This window comes from Scardinius erythrophthalmus (genome assembly GCF_964197995.2).
Source record: "Scardinius erythrophthalmus genome assembly, chromosome: 11".
Classification (NCBI taxonomy): Eukaryota; Metazoa; Chordata; class Actinopteri; order Cypriniformes; family Leuciscidae; genus Scardinius; species Scardinius erythrophthalmus.
Window position 1 is genome coordinate 40208678 of NC_138231.1, and position 21307 is coordinate 40229984.

Genomic DNA, 21307 nt, shown 5'->3' on the forward strand with positions numbered 1-21307 from the left:
AGTGTTTGAGCCACATACACGTTTGTTTGTGAATGAATAAATCTGAAAAATATCCGTTTAACTAAAATTATTCTGTTAAAGCTCATTCGAATATGTTTTCATGATTCATTATTTTACGCTTGCCATTTCAGATTAGTATAATCATATTTACATTACACCGGAATGATTATTTGCCTGTTTAATATATATGTGAGCATTATTGCACAATGCATTCCAGAACTGTTCGTGCTCAAACACTTATCAGAAACCTGCCTGTAATCAGTTTTGATAATGTTGTGTATTACAAACCTCAAATGCTTCTGAGCCAATACATTCTGTACAAATCCTTCGTTTTTTTTTTTACGTCATTAATGTAATTTTGGTACAATTGATTTGACATTTACAGTACAATAGACCAACATGACAGTCCCAAATGGTTCTAAATATCACCTGAATAAAGAAAATGCATTAATAATAATAATAATAATAAATACTGTTCTATAAAATCACTGACAAAGTCACCCATGCTAACCCTCACAAAAGGGCTTTTATTTGTGGTCTATTAGATTAGATAACAGTTATCATACAGTAGTTACCCAACCGTCTGTGTTTGATAATGTCTTCACATATCTCTCTTGTACAGTATACTGGATTGAGGTCAAGTTCACACATTTGGCCAACATCTGGCTCAGAGACTAATAAAAGTGTGTGTAGAATAATAACCACATTAATGAGGGAATGAGTCAGTGTCTGCATGTCTGCATACAGCATACGTGCAATAATGTATCTATGAACCGGGTTAATAAACTGATGATTTATGACTGTTTTAAAGGTCTTTGATCAACAGTAATGCTAATCAAAAGTAGCCAGACAAAATCCTAACACAAAATCTTACAGGAAAAAGAGATCGGTAGCATTTTACAATATACGGGTCCACTAATAAGCATGCTTAACTAATGCACATAATACGAGTTCATTTATGACTCGTGAAGAACTGAACCATTCATCAATGATTACCACATCAGCAACTAATAAAGAGTCTGATTAAAAGATTAAGTAATATATGAATTGCTATTAATTAATCATGTATTAATTCCTCAACAACATATAGTACTAATGTGTAAATGAATGTGTTGATTACCACAATGGGTCAAAGCCATGCATTTTAACTTCCAGTTGTCTGCTTTATTTAATCATTAGCTAATGATTTGCAAAGATATGATTATGTTATGACTTTACATGTTGAGGCAAATGACTATTAAATAATAAGGGAGACCAGGTATGGTTGTAACATGGGGAGAGTTGTAACATAACTAATTCCACCAATCAGGGATAAGCTAGGAGACTATGATCATTTCAGTTTATACCCATTCCTCCCAAATCCCATATAAATGATTATCAAGGATGGAAATAGACATGCCGATTATATGAAGAAAAGAAAAAAATTGCATTAAGAATGTGACTTTTTTGGATGATTTTGTTTAATACGGTAGCGGTATAACGGTAGCGGACCAGTATTCACAAAATCAGGTAATGCAAAAGAATACTTTTTAGTCAGATTTTATTTTCATTTGATATTTTTCAATATAACATTATTTGTAAAAAGCACTGTAATGAGAAAGAAAGAGATTGAATGATATCAGTGAACCTCTCTTTACACATCTTATGTAAGTTAGCAAAGACTTGTCTGTCAATATCTGAACCTTGATATCTCAGTGGACTTTTAAACAAGTGTTCATGATAAAATATTACTGCTGTGTGCTGTCCTTTTCCAGCTAAAAGACTATTTGCTTTTTACCGGCTTAAATTTAAACCAAATATTAAATAAAGAGAAAAGAGAAAAGTGAGCTAAACATTTTTGAATATTTTTTTTTTTTGTTACTGTTAGTTAGTAAACTGTTAAAAAGGGTATCTTCTCAGAGTTAGGGTTAGGGTTGAGAGTGGAGACAGGTTCGTACCAAACAGTGTAGGCCCAGGTCCTAGAAGACAGACTAAACGGAAAATGTAATATTAATGAATGTCACTTTAATCATTACAATACATAGATTTATACGGATTTCTCTTTTTACTGAGTACATATTCAAACACAGAGGGTAAAGATTCATGTTGCTGCTGGCCTCTGCAGATAGAGTGTCTTGCTCAATGCTTTTATGGGTAGATTACTAAAAAACGGTTGTCCAAATTACCTGACAAAAATTGTAATTTGTTACATAATCTATTGCATTACACATTTAAGGTAATATAATCAGACTACTTTTTGAATACTTTTAGATTACTTTTGACCTTACTCGTTTATCACTTTGATTTGAATAGGATAATCTTGTACCATATCGATTTAAAAATACAAAGAGAAAGAAAATATATTCCATTTTTTGTTATCAACAACATGAAGTGCATTAAATATTACATTACGTCAGGCTTTCCCAGACCGGGGTTCATGAAGGAAGTAATTAAATAATAAACATTTTAAATTAAATAAAAAAAAAAATAAAAAAAATAAAACACTTACTAAAAATATTTAAATATATATATTTATCAGAGCCTTAAACTAACTTTTTGCCACACCTACACATGGCCGAAACTTTACCGGCCATAAATATTTTTTACTGCCCATGAAACAGTTATGACAGGCAATTATGACACCAACATTTTAGATATCAGTGAAACAATTCTCTATTCCAATTTCAATACCACAGCTAAAATTACTAGCCTAACTAATATAAATTTAAAACCTTATTAAAGACAAGTAACAGTAGTTTCCATAGAGACACTCTACGTCTCTACATTAACACTGGATAGTCTTCACTGTATAAATTAAACAGATTAATTCTTATTAAAGTTACAAAAGTTATTCTGTCAAAAGCAGTGAGCGATTTTTATCTTTGTCCTTTGATTAACATAAAAAAGTAGGAATATTAGACTGCTGTCGCTTTAAGACTTAATGCACAGATCCAGTACTGTACACATGCTTTCTCGACTGTTTACATTCACTCAAACCATAACCGCACTGTTAGAAAAATCTGTAGAAATTACAGTATTACTGGCAGCTACTTGCCAGTAACTTACTGTAGATTTAAATTGATGTTATTTACTGGCAACAATTTGTTCAAAATTAAATGAACAATAAACATTAACAAGTCTTTATCTTTACAGAATAAAACTAAAATAACATCCTCATGCAAAGCATTCTGGGAACCAAAATCTGAAGGAAAAAAACAGAAAAATGTTGATGAAGATTTCTGGTTCCCAGAATGCTTTGCATTAGATTGTTATTTTATAATTTTATTCTTTAAAGACAAAGACTTGTTAATGTTTAATGTTCATTTAACTTTGAACAAACTGTTGCCAGTAAATAAAATAAATTTAAATCTACAGTAAGTTACTGGCAAACAGCTGCAAAACTACAGCAAATTTTTTACAGTGCGACTGTGTTCACTAGGATCCTCGCCGGGACAGGCATTTTTTGACATAATATTTGTGTGAATTTGTACATTCAAGTGCAAGAAGACGTGAAACAGAGCTCAATTCAGTATGCTATTCGTGTGCAGTCTGAGACACGGCTTTCTGGGTGCGTGCATGTTTGTAGACACTAAACTTTGTTTCCACAAAGAGAATAACAAACTGACAAACTGCGTCTTCTTGCGCTTGAATATTTAAACTGCCTAAGGCTTAAACTTGCGTGACGATGTTCTCACAACATTGCATTGTTAGAATTCAGAAAAATGTTACCGGCCAACTGGTGACTGACACCAAATACTCACGATCTTCACTCACATTTGGCACTTGGCGAGTGTTCATGTTAGGCTCTGCCTACTTGCATGTGACGATTAACCAACATAAGAGAAACTTACTCTTCTGAAATTAATTATTTTTAATTATTATTAGTAGTAGTAGTACGATCATTGACTTAATTTTATTATTGACCTAACTTCTTCAAAATCTCAGGGGTTACTTCAAGTAAATATATTAGGACAAAGAGGTTCAGCTGAAGTTGGGCGATCCATGCATTGCACGTACAATGCAGTGAATTGACTGAATGGTTGCAGGATTGCAAGAATTTGATCAAATGCTGTGTGGGTCTCAGTTTTCATAGGCACATAGTGCCTGGTCTGTGTGTGCAATTCCACAAACCTGGAAGACCTTCTGAACGTATATAAGCAGTATAGGCTTTTTTAGAAAGGTAATCATGTAAACAATATAAAATCAACTGCAGTCTGATTACTTATCATTACTTATCTGAGTATTTATAATATAATTTAGGCCGACTTAATTTTTGGAGTCTGATTACATGTAATCGGTTACTACCCAGCACCAAAAATGAGGATAGCATTTCTCTTTGGAAGAGGTGACATTCTTGTCTTACAAGCTGTGCTTTACAAACACGAGTGAACGCAATGCATTTATCCAAAAACACAAATTTTGAATGAATTTTGAGACCACACACCTTTCAGCAATCAATACATAACATCACAGGGAAAAACATATAAATGTTCTCAATATCTTCCTCATGATGATTATACGGATGTTTAGGGACCCGTTCTAGTATATTCTGCTTTCCATCAATTAACAACTGAAGACTTTGGATAAATATCATTTTGTGTATCCAAAAAGATTTGCCTGGACAATTGTGATTAGTATTTACCCACAACAGAAAATAAGAGGTTACTGAATAAAGTAAACAGGACAAAAGGGCAGAAGGTTTAATCATTTATTTCAGTGTCTATATCAGTTTAGTCGTTGTCTGATTGGCAATACCCTCGGCAAAGGATGTCAAAATAAAATGCATAGTCAAATGTGGGTCTAAGATTAGTAATATGACCTAGTCTGCTTTTGGTGCTTAATGTCCTACCTATCGATCATCAGTAAAGAAGGCATGAAGGACAGGCTTCTGCCGTCACGTTATTGCTAATATCACGTAAGAGCAGCCGTACGGAAGTTGTTGAGATGCAACATATTTAAAAGGTAGATTAGAATTTCTATATTTTAAACTACAATACTTTTTTTGGTACAAATTTAACCTTCAGTCATGTAATGACTTCTTTGGTAAATAAATAAATACATTTTCTCTGTGTATCAATAAGAGGTTACACTAAAGAGAGGAAAATGCTAAATGAATGAACCAAACAATCAACCAACAGACCAAGCAAAGCAAGTGTTCCTTGAAAAAAGCATTTTCTCTCTATTTGAAAGACCATTGACATTACATGAAACAGTTGCCTTTGTCCTGCCACAGAGGCACAAGATATGAACTTTGGAGTGGGGACTTCACTATTTTCAAAACTGCCATCTCTCCTCCCATTCCTGCAGGACCAACCTTAATATATAAGGTCTTAGACGGCAGTAATACAGCAGATTCCATCTGAATTCACAACGGTCTTAAGGAAAGAGCTTTACTGAACCCATCATGGGGGACAATAAGCTCTGCCTTTTGCTGCTTCTGTGTGCAATAGCCGTGACAAGTAAGTACTACTGAGGATTTGACTGGTGGAATTTGTTTAATAATGTACTTTTTTATTAATATATTTGCCAGGCTGTTGTTGTAAATAAGGATTCATTCTTAAATGTCTCTCCTGGTTAAATAAAGGTTAAATAAAATAAGTATGTTTTATGTTTCAGTTCTGATCATACTAAAATAGTATTACATATTTTGTGTATGTCAGTATTAAACAAAAAATCATAGATGATAACTATAAAACAAAATAGTGTTTCTGTTGCTGTCTTGTGTTTATTCGCTAGTTATTTTTGGTGTTTTTGAATATATTTATCTATTGTTGAAAGGATAGTTCACCCAAAAATAAACATTTTGTCATCATTCACTTACCCTCAAGTGAAAACAAAAGAGGATATTTTGACGAATATGGGTAACCTGTTTGGTTGCTGACATTTTTCAAAATATATTTTGTGTTTGTTTGGAACAACTTGAGGGTGACCGTGATTTTTGTGTCTACTATCCCTTTAATGAATAAAATGATGAATAATATTATTATGTTAATGGTATTTTTTTGTGTGTATAATACTCCTGGTTGTTTTTCACTTTAGATGCTCAAGACGAGGAATTTCCATGCCTTTGTAAGTGCTAAACTATTAACATTTTGAATAAAATATAAATGGTCTATAAGAAATTATATACAATATATATTATCTAGTGCTCTTTATCAGGAATAAAAAGTTTTGAGTTACTTTAACAGTAGAATCTGTTCATTTTCTTTTTAATTTATCACTTCATTTAGGAAAAGCAATCTAATGTTGTGAGTCATGTAGTACACTAGATTTTTAAGATGTGACTTGTGCTCCCCTAGTGGCCAAAAGGTACAAGAGCTTTCAAAAGTATGAATACACCTACGAAACAGAGTCTCTAAATGCCCTGAATGGAGCAATCAATGGTCCCAAGGCCAGATGCAAGGTATGAATGTCGCCGCTGCCAATATTTATATATTTTGTTTCTTATGTTTATTTTGAACAAAACTTAAAATTTCATACATATTCTCTTTTAAACAGGTTGAGATTGAGGTCCCTCGCACATGTAGCTTCATCGTGCGCACCACAGAGTGCACACTGAGTGAGGCGACTGATGTTGACGATGGAGGATATCCTATCTTTGGGCCGTCTGCTGGTGCAGATGCTTTCAAGGCTGCCATGGAGAAGTATGTTTATCAAGGCACTCTACACCGAGTAGATAAGAAGAAACTGATCGCGTTAAATAAACACTGACCTCTCAATTCTCAGGAACCCACTGAAGTTCACCGTTGAGGGAGATGATGACATCAAGTTGTTTCCAGAGGATGATGAACCAGTCAACATTTTAAACATCAAGAGGGGTCTAATCTCTGCCCTTGCAGTGCCTGTGCTGGAGGAGGACAGAAACAGAAGAATGGTCAGCCATTAACTCTGAAACATCAAAAAAGTTTACATTTGTTAAAAGATTGATATTTACTAATCCATTACAACTTTCCCCCAAAACCAGCCCACCATCTATGGTGCGTGCAAGACAGGCTACCTCGTGAACGCCAGAGAGGACATTGCCACTGATGTCACCCTCAACAGAGACTTGTCTAAATGTGACAATTTCAGCCCTATCAAGGACCACACCAGTCCCCTGGCCCTTATCACAGGAATGGTAAGTCATCCAGTCTTTGAATAAGACAAAATGACTGAGTGCTGGTCATCTGATGGTTTCAATAATGTGTTCTTTTTCATCACACAGCACTACCCACTTGCTCAGCTCATCAGGAGCAGCCAGACCTGCAACTACAAGTTTGATAATGCACAGAAGCATATGACATCTGCTTCCTGCACTGAAAACCACATGCTTGTGCCTTTCTCTTACAAGTGAGTTCATTAACAACTATGTAAGGGTTAATGCCCGACAAGGTGTCCATTGTCAGGTATTAATGGACGACGGCGAGGCGTGAACCGTCCGACGCGCAGCGGAGTCCGAAGGCCATTAATACCTGACAATGGACACCTCGAAGGGCATTACCAAATAAATTGGTCACTTGCCAAATAACACATTTTTAAAACATTAGTTTATATTTTAATTAGTCTTACAATCGAAATCTAAAGTTTTTACAAACAATAACTTGGTTTCCCTGGTTACGCCTGACGGTTTATTTACTAGGTGTCCTCTATCACTTTACTGGACACCCTGCAGCCAATCAGAATCAAGTATTCACCCAGACCATGGTATAAGTGTTTTTAACTTTGCTCTGCTAATTTATTATGATTATCAACAGAGGAAAGTATGGAGTTACTAATGTAGGAAAGCAAGTCTTGACTCTGGTGGGAGTGTCTGTGCACAACGACAGAATCTTTGAGCATGGTAAGCAATCATTAAGACACTTAAATTAGGATGCATTTAGAGTGAGCAGAAGTAATCCTGATCTCTTGGTTTACCCATCTATAGATGTAGCCAACATGAAGACCCTGCACCTCGACGGCAGCATTGGCACAGTCCATCCGATTCAGGATAAAGAGGCCATGCTGTCTGTTCTAAGGGAACTGGCTGGCCTTTCTGAGACCACAAATGGACATAACAGAGCCCACCTGGCTCACAAGCTTATCGCTACAGTGCGCAAAATGGATGCTGAAAGCCTGAGCGCTGGTCTACCCGAGGCCCTGGAGATTTCTCGCCCCTTGGTGTACCAGGCGTTGTTCCAGTGTGGCACACCAGAATGCACCAGCGCCATCTTGCGGGTTCTCAGGACCTTTGACAGTTCCTCAGTAGAAATTGATGCTGCAGTGTATGCCATGGGAATGATGCCCAACCCATCTGGAGACATTGTCAAGGAAATGCTAGAGATTGCCAAGTTCAAGGCTAGTAAGCCCATTTACTATGGCCTCAGCAATGCTGTTAGGAGGTGAGAAAACAAGGACAACTCAACAATAATCATGTTGTTTCATCTATGTGTGAATTTGAACTTTCATTCATTTGTCTTATCCAAGGCTCTATAAAGCTGAAGGAAGAGTCACCCCAGAGATCAAGGCAGTCGCTGATTATGCCCTTGAACAGATTGGCGACTGCACAGGGAGCCAGGAACATGTGTACTTGTCCCTGAGGGTATGTTCAACCTTTTCCATTAAGCACGCTTCACCAAGTTAAAAATAACAGCTGATATGTGGATATAGAAATCTGTACTTGAAATCTCGTAGATCATTGGAAACATGGCTGTTGCCGTCGGAGCCGCAAGCCCTGCTCTGAAATCAGCGTTTATCCAATGCATAAACCAACCTGCTGCATCCCCTGAGGTCCAGCAAGCTGCTATTCAAGCTTTTAGACTAACTTCTGTCCCTGAAGAGGTAAACTATATATATTAACTAATTGAAACAATTACAAATACTAAATATAATAATAAATGTAATAAGTAAATATAAAGTAATTATGTTTGGCTAACATTAAACTTGCTGTATTTCTAACAGGGCAGAGAGGTGCTAATGAAGGTCATTTTTGATGCTTCTGCTCCGATACCGAAGCGTATTGCTGCCTATCTCATTGTGATGCAGGACCCTCAGCCCTCTGAACTGGCTCAGCTGGTTGCTGCTCTGCCTAACAATGAAAACTGTCAGGCTATGAGCTTTGTTAACTCTCATGTCAGCAACATCCTGAGCTCCACAGCACCAGAGACTAAGGAGTTAGTAGAACTCTTTATGCATATTAACATTTTTGGGAATAAAAACTGTTTTTTTCTAATTTCTCTTTTACTTCTCAGCCTTAGAGAAAAGATTCTAAATGCCCTTCAAGGAAATGAGATCAGATCTGTCACAGATCCATCTAAATACTCTCGCAATTACAAGATTGGATCTCTAGAGGGAAATGTGATCTTCGAGTCTGATGAACTTCTGCCCAATGAAGTCATCCTGGAGATGACCATGAATGCTTTCGGAAGTAACATAGACATGTTTGAGGTACAGGATTATTCTGCATTCTTACATTTCCCCCTTCGTTTTACTCGATTATTTTAAATAATCGAAATTAATAAATTAAAATAACTTAATTATTTTTTGTTCTTACTTACAGATTGGATTGAATGGTAAGGGACTGGAACCCACTGTTGATGCCCTGATTGGTATTGATGGATTCTTCAGTGACACCATGCAGAAGACCATTAACTATGCAGCTGACAGCGTGTTCAAAGGCAATGACATTATGCAGCGCATGTTCCCAAGCCTATGGAATAACATAAAGACACAAAAGGTCTTTCAAACTGATGAATGAATTTCCACATTTTGCAACATTGATGTCATTCTCTTTGTTTTGGTGTATCACTCATGTTCCCTTCTCACTCTAGGTCCCCGAGAACATCGTCAAGGAAATAAGCAATAATGTGAACAAGCTTATCCAGAAACTGAAGGTTCAGGATAATCCAGAGGCTATGATCTACCTGAGGCTTCTGGGTGCTGAACTGGGTTATCTCAAAAACAAGGATATGGAGAGCATGGCCTACTCAGCTACTTTTCTGACTGATAGACTATTAAATATGTTCCCTACTGATGTAAGTGCACTGCTTTAAAACAAATATTAGTGCTTAGCAAATCTGCCATGCTCTAAAGCACCACAATAATGAAGAAGGATCATGGTCAAAGTCTAAGTGTACTTTCATGGTCATATATATATATATATATATATAAACAAGTGAATGATTTGTTTTACAGTTCATAAGGAACCTTTTCTCAAGTGTAAACAACAACCTTTTCCTTCACTACGTCTTCATGGACAATGAGTTTTATCTACCTACTGGTACCGGAGTTCCATTAAGAATTGCCTGGTCTGGTACTTTTACTCCAGGAGTGAAGGGAGGACTTAAATTGGCCCGTGACATGGTATGGGTCTAACTTTTTTTTATTTAAACTAGAGTTTTACAAGCTATACCTAATTAACCCATTTCTTTGTCTATTCACACAGAGTGAGATGGCTTTCATGCCATCTGCCGGAGTTGAGTTTGTGACTGAAGTTGGGGCTCTCTTACCTGAATATGTCGAGTCTGGCCTAGAGATGCATACTAACATCTACCATGAGAGCGGTCTGAGTGTAAAGGTTGCTGTAACCAAAAAGCAGTTCAAGCTGACCATTCCCACACCCCAAACTCCAACTACACTCATCAGTGTGACGTAAGACGTTTCTGTTAACACAGAAAAGTGTCAAATTGCTCTAAATATACATTATAGAAATTCTGAATTTTATTTTCTCTGCACAGCAACTCTTTGTTCTCAGTTACTGGTACTGAAACCAAGACCATTCCACCCATGATGGAACATGTGAACGCAAAGAAATGCACTCCTTTCTTCCCTGGTTTTAAGTACTGCAGTGCCCTGCAGTATTCTAATGCCTTTTCCAGTGATGCCAGTCCCTATTTCCCCTTAACTGGTGACAGCAAGTAAGGGAAATACTTGTTTGTTTGATTGTTTTCTTGCTTCTTTTTGAATGCTAAAATGTGAATACTGACCTGTATTTAGATTTGCCATTGAGATCCACCCAACTGGCGAGGTTTCTGCATACACAGCTACTGTCGACTATGAATATGAAAACAAGGTTGACACAGTGACTTTTGGTCTGAAGGCAGAAGGTAAAGCATTGTTTCACAAAATAAATAAAATGTCTAGACTTCTTGATCAACTGAAATGTTGTTCTTTTTCCATATATTAGGAATATCTTTTGAGGGCTCAGCCAAACTGATGTTTGACAGACAGAAATACAGCGTCTCGGCTGATCTCCAAGTTCCTGACTATGACCTGGAAGCTGGAATTCGGGTTCATGCTGTTGACCGCGAAACTCAGAGCAGGGCCACACATTCCATCCAGATTGACTTCATTAACAAGAACATACCTGAAGTATCTCTTGTTGCCCTTGCTAAGTATGTACATATCTATGTTAAATGTAAATATGACAATAACAGCTTATATTTTTGATAGTTATACATTGTACAAATAAACTTCAGGGTTTAAAATTCTCTTCAATTTTTAGGGTAGAGTCAATGAAGGATGCCATGCTGCAGGTTCAGCTGCTCATTCCTCATTTTGAGACTGATGCTAAAGTAACTGCAAAACTTCAAAAATCGGAGGTCCTTACAGTAGAGCTTGAGAGTGACCTAAGGCTCCCTGAGATGACGACTTCTGTTCAGAAAGTCATTCTGAAATACGGTAAATTTTCAAGCTTTCATTCTAAAACTGAAAGTATGACAAGATCTCCAGATACTGTATAATTTCAGATAAAAGCAAATTCTGAATTCTAGAAATGGCTCGCTTTCATTCATGAATTCAGAGAATTTGAATTGTATTAGTTATGCCCCAAAGGAAGATGATGTCTTATTTCAAATTCAATGAGTATCTTTTATGTGACTGCCTATAAAACTATTTAGACTCTCTTAAACTTTAAGTCTGTCAGGCAAACATTAAAAACATATACTTATGGGATTATACAAATGTCTTTGAGTATACAAATTTTAATTGCGTTTCCTTAACTTCAGCAAATAAACTGGAAGTCCTCTGCTATATTAAAAAATGTTCATGTTCTTTTTAGATGCGGAGAAGATTGAGGCTGAGGTCACTTCTGATGTCAGCTCTGAGATTCACAACATTATTCCAATTGATGCCATCAAAGCCACAGTCAATGATCTGCTTGACCAGCAGACTGGCACATCTGGTATGAAGATCCGTGATGTCTTGATCCAATCAGTTGAGGTATATTCAAATGAAATCCTTAGTTCCCCAAACCTATAAAGTCATACAAATAAGGAAAAGCAAACCATAAAATATCACATATATAGAAATTATATTATAATATATCACTATATCCATAATCATTTAGGCCTCAAATGCCTACCTGGAAAAATTTGCTGCTGACATCCCATATGTCCAGGACTTTAGGATTCCTGCCCTGCCAGAATTCACTTTCCCTAAGACGCTGTTCTTGAATGCGTGAGTATATATATAACAAGTAATATAAAAATTAATTTCAAAATGCAGAAACAAGAATTAAGTATACACATACTAATGTTAAGTACATTAATATATACTGTATATATTATATCTTTTTTTTAACAGTGAGGGGGCTGCTAAATACAAGTTTGGCCAGAATTATTACACTATCTCTATTCCTATTCCTCTTGGTGGGAAATCTCTTGGAGATTTCAACTTCCCTGCTGCCCTGACCACACCAAACCTGGTATTACAAGAAATCGGCCTGGAGGTTGCTCCTATGACGATTTCTCTTCCAGAGATCTTTGTTCCCGAGAGTCTGTCTGTGTCACTGCCTCTCATGGGAATTGCAGAGGTGTCCAGCAAGCTGAGCAGCAACTTCTACAACATGGAGGCAACAGCTTCAGCTGGCAGGGAACTTGATGAGAAACCAAGCTATTCTGCCAAGATTGAAGTCATTGGAAAAAGCCCAATGGATCTCCTCTCCTTTAAAGTAGAAGGTACTTGTAATCTTTATTTGCAGCTATATTTTTACTAACCATGTTCTGAAATCTGTAATGAAATACTGATTACTTGAATGTTATTCTGCTTATGTTTAGGATCAGCTTTAGCAGCAGGCACACCCGGAGAATCTTTGAGGGTTGAGATGAAATCATCTCTTGATCACAAGCTCATTGACGCCAGTGTTACTTATTTTGAGGAAATGACAATTGCTGAAAATATCAAGATGAAATCAAGCAGCAAGATTGAGGCAAACAGTCCCTTGGGTCTGAAGATTTCTCTGGAACACACAGGCCAGGTTGGATTTGATATGGATGAGATCTCCGGAGATGGAAACCTGATGGGTTCTGTCAAGGCTGGTCCTCTGAATGGTGAAGTTGCTCTCAGGCAGTCCCTTATCCTACTCCCATTCAAGCCAGAGGCGAAAATTGATTCCTCACTGAAAGTAGACTCAGACCATTTCCAAGCAGAGAACATGATCGAAGCAGCGTTTGCCAATGGAGAGCTCTCTGTCAAATCAAAAACAACTGCATTTGAGGGCGTACTGATGCATGACGCTAAAGTTACCTATAAAGGGTCTCAGCTTGCTCTGAAGTCAGATACAAGGTCAACGGCTCTCGGTCTGAACATCCAAAATGTAGCTGAAGCTAGTGCTAGTCTTGATTTGGTTAACATTAAGATTGACACTAGTGCTGACATGACTGCTGGAAATGTCATCCGTTCCCAGTTTATAGCAGCACTAGATAGAAATGGGCTGGATGTAAAAGGTGATGCCTCCGCAAATCTGGTTGAACACACAGCTTCCCATATTTGCAGCTTATCCTTGACCAGGGATGGCCTGACCACGAGTGGCACAACCTTACTGAAATGCCCTCTCATGCCTTTGTCACTTGAGAACAACTTCAGTGGAGCCCTCGACACTTCAAAGCTTTCCTTGTCAGTTGAGACGAAGGGTAAATTTGATGAACTAACAATTGAAAATACAAATTCTCTGTCTGCTTCCCTGTCCTCGTTAGATTTCACCTCTAACGCTATTAGCAATGATGGAACATATAAGCATGACTTCTCCCTTCAGATTGAGCCATTTAGTACTTCAGTGAAAATCAGTAATCAACTGAATGTTCTGGACATCAACCTGATTAATGATGCTCAGTTTAAGGCACTTCCATACACAGCTGAACTGACTGGCAGTTGGAAGCTTGCCTCTGACGAAGAAGAGCTGAAGCACACGTATGAGATCAGATATGAAGATCTGGTTGCCACCGCCAAATGTGGTACTACTGGAAAACTCATGGGATCTCACATGAGTCATAACACAGAAATCGAGGTTGCTGGACTTTCAGCCACACTCGGCAGTGATGCCCGTTTCAACTCTCAGTACCTACGCTTTGACGGTAACTTTCACGCCACTGCTGTTCCCTTCAGATTCAATGTTGATGCCATGGCCAATACAGACGGTGATTTGTATCTGTATGGAAAACAGAGCGCACAAGCTTACACTAAATTTCTTATGAAGGTAGAACCACTTGCTTTCGCACACTCGCATGAATGCAGAGTCTCAACAACTCACAATCTGGACAATGGTCTATCAATTGAAACCAACCTTGATAATAAGATTGACACTGTCCTGACCCCATCTGAGCAGAAGGCAATAGTGAGAGTAAAATCTAAGGTTAACAACCATATCTTCAGCCAAGATGCGAGTGCTTACAATACCCCTGAAAGACTTGGATTAGAATTGTCTGGATCAATCTTGACAAACCTCTTCAACAGGGTTGACTCCGACAACCAAGACCACTTTTACTCAGCCTTCCTAAAATATGATAAAAACACTAACAGTCGTGTCTTCCGCCTGCCATTAATTGAGCATTTTCCTGTGGTCTTGCAACACATGAAAATTACACTTTTGAGGACGGCTGAAGCCATGCAGTATTATATCAACAGAGAAGATATTATTGCAGAGATTGAGAACTTGGCCAAGTACATTAGTGATTTTGTGAAGGAGCTAAATCTGGAGAGGAGAATTGTTAAGATCAGCGAGGACCTGACTGCTCTCTATGACAAGTATGGAGTTACTATGGATGACCTGGAGGCCTCTCTGATTAATCTAAACCCTGTTGTGATGAAGCTCATCACTGAACTGGACACTCGTGTAGGGGAGATAGAAAAATATGTGAGGGAAATGATTGCAAGTGGCACACTATCTGACACTGCAATACAGAGACTAACAGAAGTACTGAATGCATTCAATGAGAAATATAATGTAAAAAACATAGTTGTTGCTGTCATTGAGGCTATTGAAACTTTAATTGAGCAGATTGATGTATTGAGACTGAAGGGCAGTAGCATTGCCATCTTGCAAGATCTTGAGGAACAGTATGCTATTAAATCCAAACTGGAGGAGATTGTGGGTGAACTGAAACAGTTTGCTGATAGCTTTGACCAAGGAAAGTTCATTGAGGATGTGAACAACTTTGTTACCTCTGCCAGCTTCCGAGACTATGCAAACAATTTGGTGGCTCAAATCCCTACAGAGGAAATCAGCAAGACTGTTGAAAAAGCAAAACAATTTCTTACTGTACTAGGAAGCAGGTTGAATGCCATCCACAGCAACATGAGAGAAATTCTGGTGAAATCTGGGGTTGACAAGAAGATTGAAGAAATTCTGAAAAAGGTTGCTGAGCTAATCAAGAAGTTCAATATAGAACAAACTGTTGAGGCTCTTGCTAGCACTTTGAAATCTATTCTGATCCCTGTCGTAGAGCGGCTGGATAAGGCGATCACCTACTTGAAAACAACAGAGGTAAAGGAAATCATTGAGCATTTGAACAACTGCCTAAACCATTGCATCGGCTATATCAGATCATTTGACTACAATGTGTTTGTGGATGAGGCCAACCAGAAAATCAAGGAATTAATAAATGATCTTTACACCATGAGTTTGTCACTTGAGATTCGGCAAAAGCTTGAGGCAATCAGAGAATTTGTCAGTTATGCTCTGTCATCTCTTAGTGCTTGCCTTGAGGAGCTGAGAGCAGTCAAAGTTGCAGATGTGGTCAAAAAACTCAAGGACTTTGTTATAGTAAACATTGACTTTGAGGCACTTGCAGAAAGCCTCAGGATGAGAATTGTGGCCATGGATATCAGAGAGGTTATCCTCCAGGCTCTGAAGCAAGTGACTGGTATCTACACTAATGTAGTGGACATTGCAACAGACGCATGCAGTGCTGTTATGGAAGAAATCCAAGACATCCTTGAAGATCAGGCATTTCTCAACAAGTTAAAGCAAATCTGTGATGGAGTCAAAACAACACTGAAAACAACTGAATTCGAGATCCCATCTTTCACTTTTCCACTCACTGACCTTGTTGTACCCTCCTTAACAATTAGTTTAGAGAAGCTTCTGGAAATCAACCTCCCTTCTACATTGATTGACCTTCCAGAGTTTACTATTCTGCAATATTACAATGTGCCACCAATCAGAATAGAGTATGATGATATCAGGCAGGGACTATTAGACCTATTGAACTTCATTGTCAACTATGAAGTGCCATCTACTGATGCCATCTTTGGCGACCTTAGAATTATCTACCTGCCAGACATCTCTGCCATCACACTACCAGAGATAAGTTTTCCAGAGATCTCCCTCCCTGCAATTCCTAAATACATTACTAAGCACAAATTCTTAGATCTAAAGATCCCAGAATTCACACTCCCTGCAGTCCCTAATGAGATCATGATGCCCTGCTTTGGAAAGCTGTATGGAGAGGTTAGAGTCACCATTCCAATTTTCAACATGAGAACTACCATGGAATTCTTAAACTCTACTGAAAGTGCAGAAACCCCTCAATTCACAGGGCAAATTTCCTCACATGGATTATCTGAATATGACATCCTTAAATATAGCTTGGATTCCACAGCTCGGGTTGCCATCCCTAAGATGAGTCGTGTGATTGTTGCTGAAACCCTGAAGATCACTCACAGTATCCTAGCTGTTGACCATCAAGCCTCAGTGTCACTCTATGGCTTCTCAGCCCAGGCTACGTCCAAGAGCACTGTGAAGGTAACTACTGCCCCCTATAGTGCTGACATTCTTAACATGGCTTTCTTTGCGCTGGAGGATGGAATGTCTGCAAATATTAAAACAATATATACTGATAAGGTACGCATTCCTGCGTACACATTGAACATTGGCCATTCTTACACTAATGAGTTCATACTTAAGCAGGATGGTTTAAAAATCCATCTGACCATGGAAGAAGAAGTCAAGTCACAAATATCTGTGAGTGACCAGTCAGATGGTTTCATCATGAAGAGTACCTCAACTATGATTATTACTCCAACAAGAGTCCAGATAACCATTTCTGCAGATGGCAACAGTAAACTTACAAAAATTAAAGAGATAATAAATGTTGACGGTGTTGCCCTGAGCTACATCGAATTTAATGCCCGTATTGAAGGTGGTGCTTCTGAGTTGCTTACTTACTTGCTGGATGCTTCTGGAAAGGCTAATCTCAGAGAAATGAAGGTAGAGATGAAGGCAGACTATGAAACAAAGTTTGATGGATTGCACAGTGGTACCCTTTCCAGTGCCTTCAACATCTTAGTGCATCCCTTTGAAGTGGTCCTTGATTTCCAGAACAAGGCTAATACTAAGCTCAGCTTCTTAGAACAATCTGCCAAGTTTGATCTCCAGAATGATTATAGTGTCATCATAAATAAGGACATGCAGAAGTTGAGCACTGTGGCACTTGCTCGCTTCAACCAATACAGATACAGTCACAACTTTACAGCTGCCAACAACAGAGATGAGGCTGGCATTTACACAGCAGTAAATGGAGAGGCCAATTTGGAATTCCTAACTGTCACATTCAGTATTCCACCTATCCAGTTTTCAACCATAACTATGATTATTGACACTCCAGAAATCAGCAACATCAACCTATATGAACAAACTGGCCTTAAGAATCTTTTGACCAACTTTGACCAGGTCATTGATCTCGATGCAAAGATTGTCTATCAGAAGAGCAAAGCTGCACCCATTATTGATCTCGGCCTCATTAATGTCTCTCCTCTGGGCGATTTAAAATCAGAGGTTTCTTTCAAGTCCTCTATGTTCAGCCTTAATGCTAATGCTGGAATCTATGGGAAGGATAACCCGGTAATTCGATTCGGAGCCATTACTACCTCTGAGTTTGAGGGACTGAAGGCAAAGCTTGTAGGTACCAGCAGTCTGAGCACTAAAAGTGGATTCAAATTAGCCAATTCTGTACTCCTGGAAAATCGCCACATTGAAGGAACCCATGAAAGCACTGTAACTATGAACCCAGATAACTTTGAAACTGCACTGTCTGTGACCACAGCTGCAAATGTTAACCTACCTATTCTTACAGCTAAAGCAAACTACCAACTTACTGTTGACGCCAAGGCCGAACCAAAAGTGGATTCCACTTTTACGATAGAGTATACCTTTGACATTCCCATTATTAAGTTTGTTGGTAGGGGAAATGCCGAAAACACCATGAAAGGTGAAGGAACTTCTACATTTACCTCCGTTGAGACTCTCATAAAGGGTACCATTGATGGAACATTCCTAGACCGTGGTATCGTGAAGGGATCTCTGAATTATGATGAATCCATCTATATAAATGGCAATAGTTTGCGATATGCTCTTAAGACGGTTGGCGATGGCAACATGAATTATGGAGATCTAAAGGTGGCATTTGATGTGGATGAAAACCTGTCTGTGGAGACAGCTCTTGAACATGTTTATGCTATGCTGAAATTTTCTTCCAAGAACGAAGCAAATATCGGAGGTTTTACCACAAACGGAGTTCATACTTGCCAGGCCACAGCTGATCTGGAGCTTCTGAAGTCACTGGTTGCTGATGTGAAAATTGACTTGTCTCAACCAAGTTCCTTTGGTGACCTTAGCATCTCTGAGAAGGCGGTAGTGGAGCTCAGTGTACCCAAGCAGAAATTTGATTACGCCTCAAAAATCATCTCTCCAGTGTACACCACAGATGTTGTTGCTAAACTAGATGGTAGTGCCCCAGACTACAAAACTGTTCTCAAGGCTACAGCCACGTCACCATTTGTGTTGCTGCAGTATGATTTTGACAGTAAGTGTCTGCAAAGACAAATACATGATACAAATACATATATTTTCTAAGAAGAAATTAAGAATGGGTGGTGTGATTAACTGATTTTTGCTTTCACACAAAACAGGCTCTATGAGTACTACAATGGAGAATGAAGCCCTGGTTATAGGAGCTAATGCTGTCCTTACACATGCTGACTTTACTATGGACATCAGCAATGTTATTCGCATGGGGTAATGAAAAAACTTCAGACTTTATATTGAATTAAAGTAAAAATATTGTTTTACTACAAGTATTCTTTAGTTTATAACAAATTATGTTCGTAAAACTGAATTATTAATTATTACTTTTGGTTTAGTGATCCTAGCCATACTCTGAATGTGGACATCACCAGCCCAACATTCACTGATGTAAACCTTCGCTATGCTGCTCGAAGAGATGGTATAAGTGCCTCGGTCTCTACACCGACAACTGGCCACCTTGGCTTCCAGCTTCAAGGAACGATTCCATCCCAGATGAATGCGAGGATCTACAGCCGTTTTGCAGTAAGTGTCATTTCTTTTGTTACAATTTCAAACCAAGCTATTAATTCATGTTAAAAACTTTTGCTTTTCCTTTTTTTTTTTTTTGGTTCCACTTACATAATTGCACTTGCGTGATTGTCTAATCATTGTATTTTTTTGCAGTCTGCACCACAGGATGATGTTGACATTCTGATCATCAGAGCTGCACCAAAGGGAGATGAAAAAGTACTTTTGGTCAGCTACAATTTACAGGCTGCACGTGATATGTCCACAGGCTTGCTGGACAGTCTACCAGATATCTCAATCAGCATTACAAGATTTGCTGAAAAATATGGCCTCACTATTCCACGTGAAAGACTTTATAAGATTCTCAGAGAATTTGAAATCGTCTATGCAGATGTCCGCAGTTATGCTCTCAACGCCAGCCCAGATCTCAGTGAGCTATCTAAACTGTTCAGAAATGTAGTTGTTACGTACCAAAAGAACATCCAGGTCCTGATTAATGCTGTCATCGACTTCCTGAGAGAGACCAAATACAAACTGCCTGGAATGGATGAAGCTACACTGCCTGAAATCTGCACGAAAATCAAATCTGTAATTGCAGAAATGCTGGAGAAACTTGCTAACAACCTGGAGATATATTTCTCTCCCATCATGGAGAACTTCAACAAAGTTGAAATGGTGTTTCCCACTGGCAAGGTCATCACTGTAGCCGAGTTTAAAGAAAATGTGAGAAGTACGCTGAAAAGTCTCCTAGCTATGGTGGCAGATGTGATGAAGCAAGTGGAAAGCCTTGATGTCTTTCTTGAGAAACTAGGACAGATGATCCAAGAGGTTGTTGCTAAAGCACAAGAATTTGTGGACAGCGTGAAGTCCGACATCTTAGAAGCTGTTGCTGCTCCCCTTAACACTTTCTACAAGAAGTTGCTGGAGTTTTCAAATGACCTTGAATGGATCGTTGTATTTGGCATTTTTTTTCCTTTAGGTCAATTATTTGAATCCATTTCAACTGCATTTGAGGAAGTGCTTAATGCAAATAATGGAATGCAGCAAATTGAGCTTCCTTTCCCTTTTTTCCAGTAAAATTGTCATTCTGAACACACAGCGAATGAAATAAACACTACCATCTTTTGAAATGAACATTCTTAAATGGACATTCAAGCCACTGGACACTTAACTGAAGTGCAGTACAAACATGTTTAAAAAGCAATCACTAATGCCACACATGCCTCATTAGTATACTGTTGTATTATTCTATTTGTATAAATGATTATTCAAATATCAACCTAGATATATAAAGTACAAAAATGTGAATTGTGACATATAGTTTCGTCCTTGCTCTGTATCTTACATTAATGGCTTGATGGATGAGGCTAAATAAAGAACTTTTATTATGCAATACTATACATCTTTTCATTTGGTTTTTCCAGTGATGATAGTCTGATGACCTGGGCTGCATTTCTCAAAAGCATTGTGAGCATTGTAAGTTGATTAGAGACCATTGGTGCCAATGGTTCTATGATCTACTTAGACTTACAATGCTTTTGAGGAATGCAGCCCTGGACAGTTTAAGAAAATTGCCTGTATGTATACAGTATGATTATGACAAATGAACAACAACAAATGAAGAGTTCAGATGCAAAAGCCTCTAAGTGCCATCTGAACTTTTCTTCTAGAATGATCATTTTTATAAAGCTTGTATATTTAAGTTAAGTAATTTCACTTAAATGACAATTAATAGGTAATTTGCATTGCCATTTAAGTGATATTATTGAACTTAAATATACGAGC

At 38.1% G+C, this 21307-nt stretch overlaps 2 protein-coding genes across 2 annotated transcripts in view; one reads left to right on the top strand and one right to left on the bottom strand.

The window, feature by feature from the left end:
* hpcal1 (hippocalcin-like 1) overlaps positions 1-21307 on the bottom strand; it is a 180361-nt gene that overhangs the window by 14150 nt on the left and 144904 nt on the right. The gene's annotated exons all lie outside the window — the stretch shown is intronic.
* Positions 5384-20912, top strand: apobb.1 (apolipoprotein Bb, tandem duplicate 1; the record flags this gene model as incomplete). The annotated part of the gene is made up of 27 exons (XM_081377705.1): positions 5384-5438; positions 6279-6382; positions 6478-6623; positions 6706-6853; positions 6944-7096; positions 7184-7308; positions 7713-7798; positions 7883-8336; positions 8422-8536; positions 8629-8775; positions 8896-9107; positions 9186-9381; positions 9494-9670; positions 9765-9968; positions 10129-10296; positions 10379-10584; positions 10671-10850; positions 10930-11039; positions 11120-11327; positions 11438-11613; positions 11993-12153; positions 12281-12390; positions 12517-12890; positions 12990-19013; positions 19120-19225; positions 19351-19537; positions 19679-20912. The coding sequence occupies 27 exons, from the start codon at positions 5384-5386 to the stop codon at positions 20597-20599; spliced, it is 11253 nt and encodes a 3750-aa protein (XP_081233831.1). The 3' UTR covers positions 20600-20912.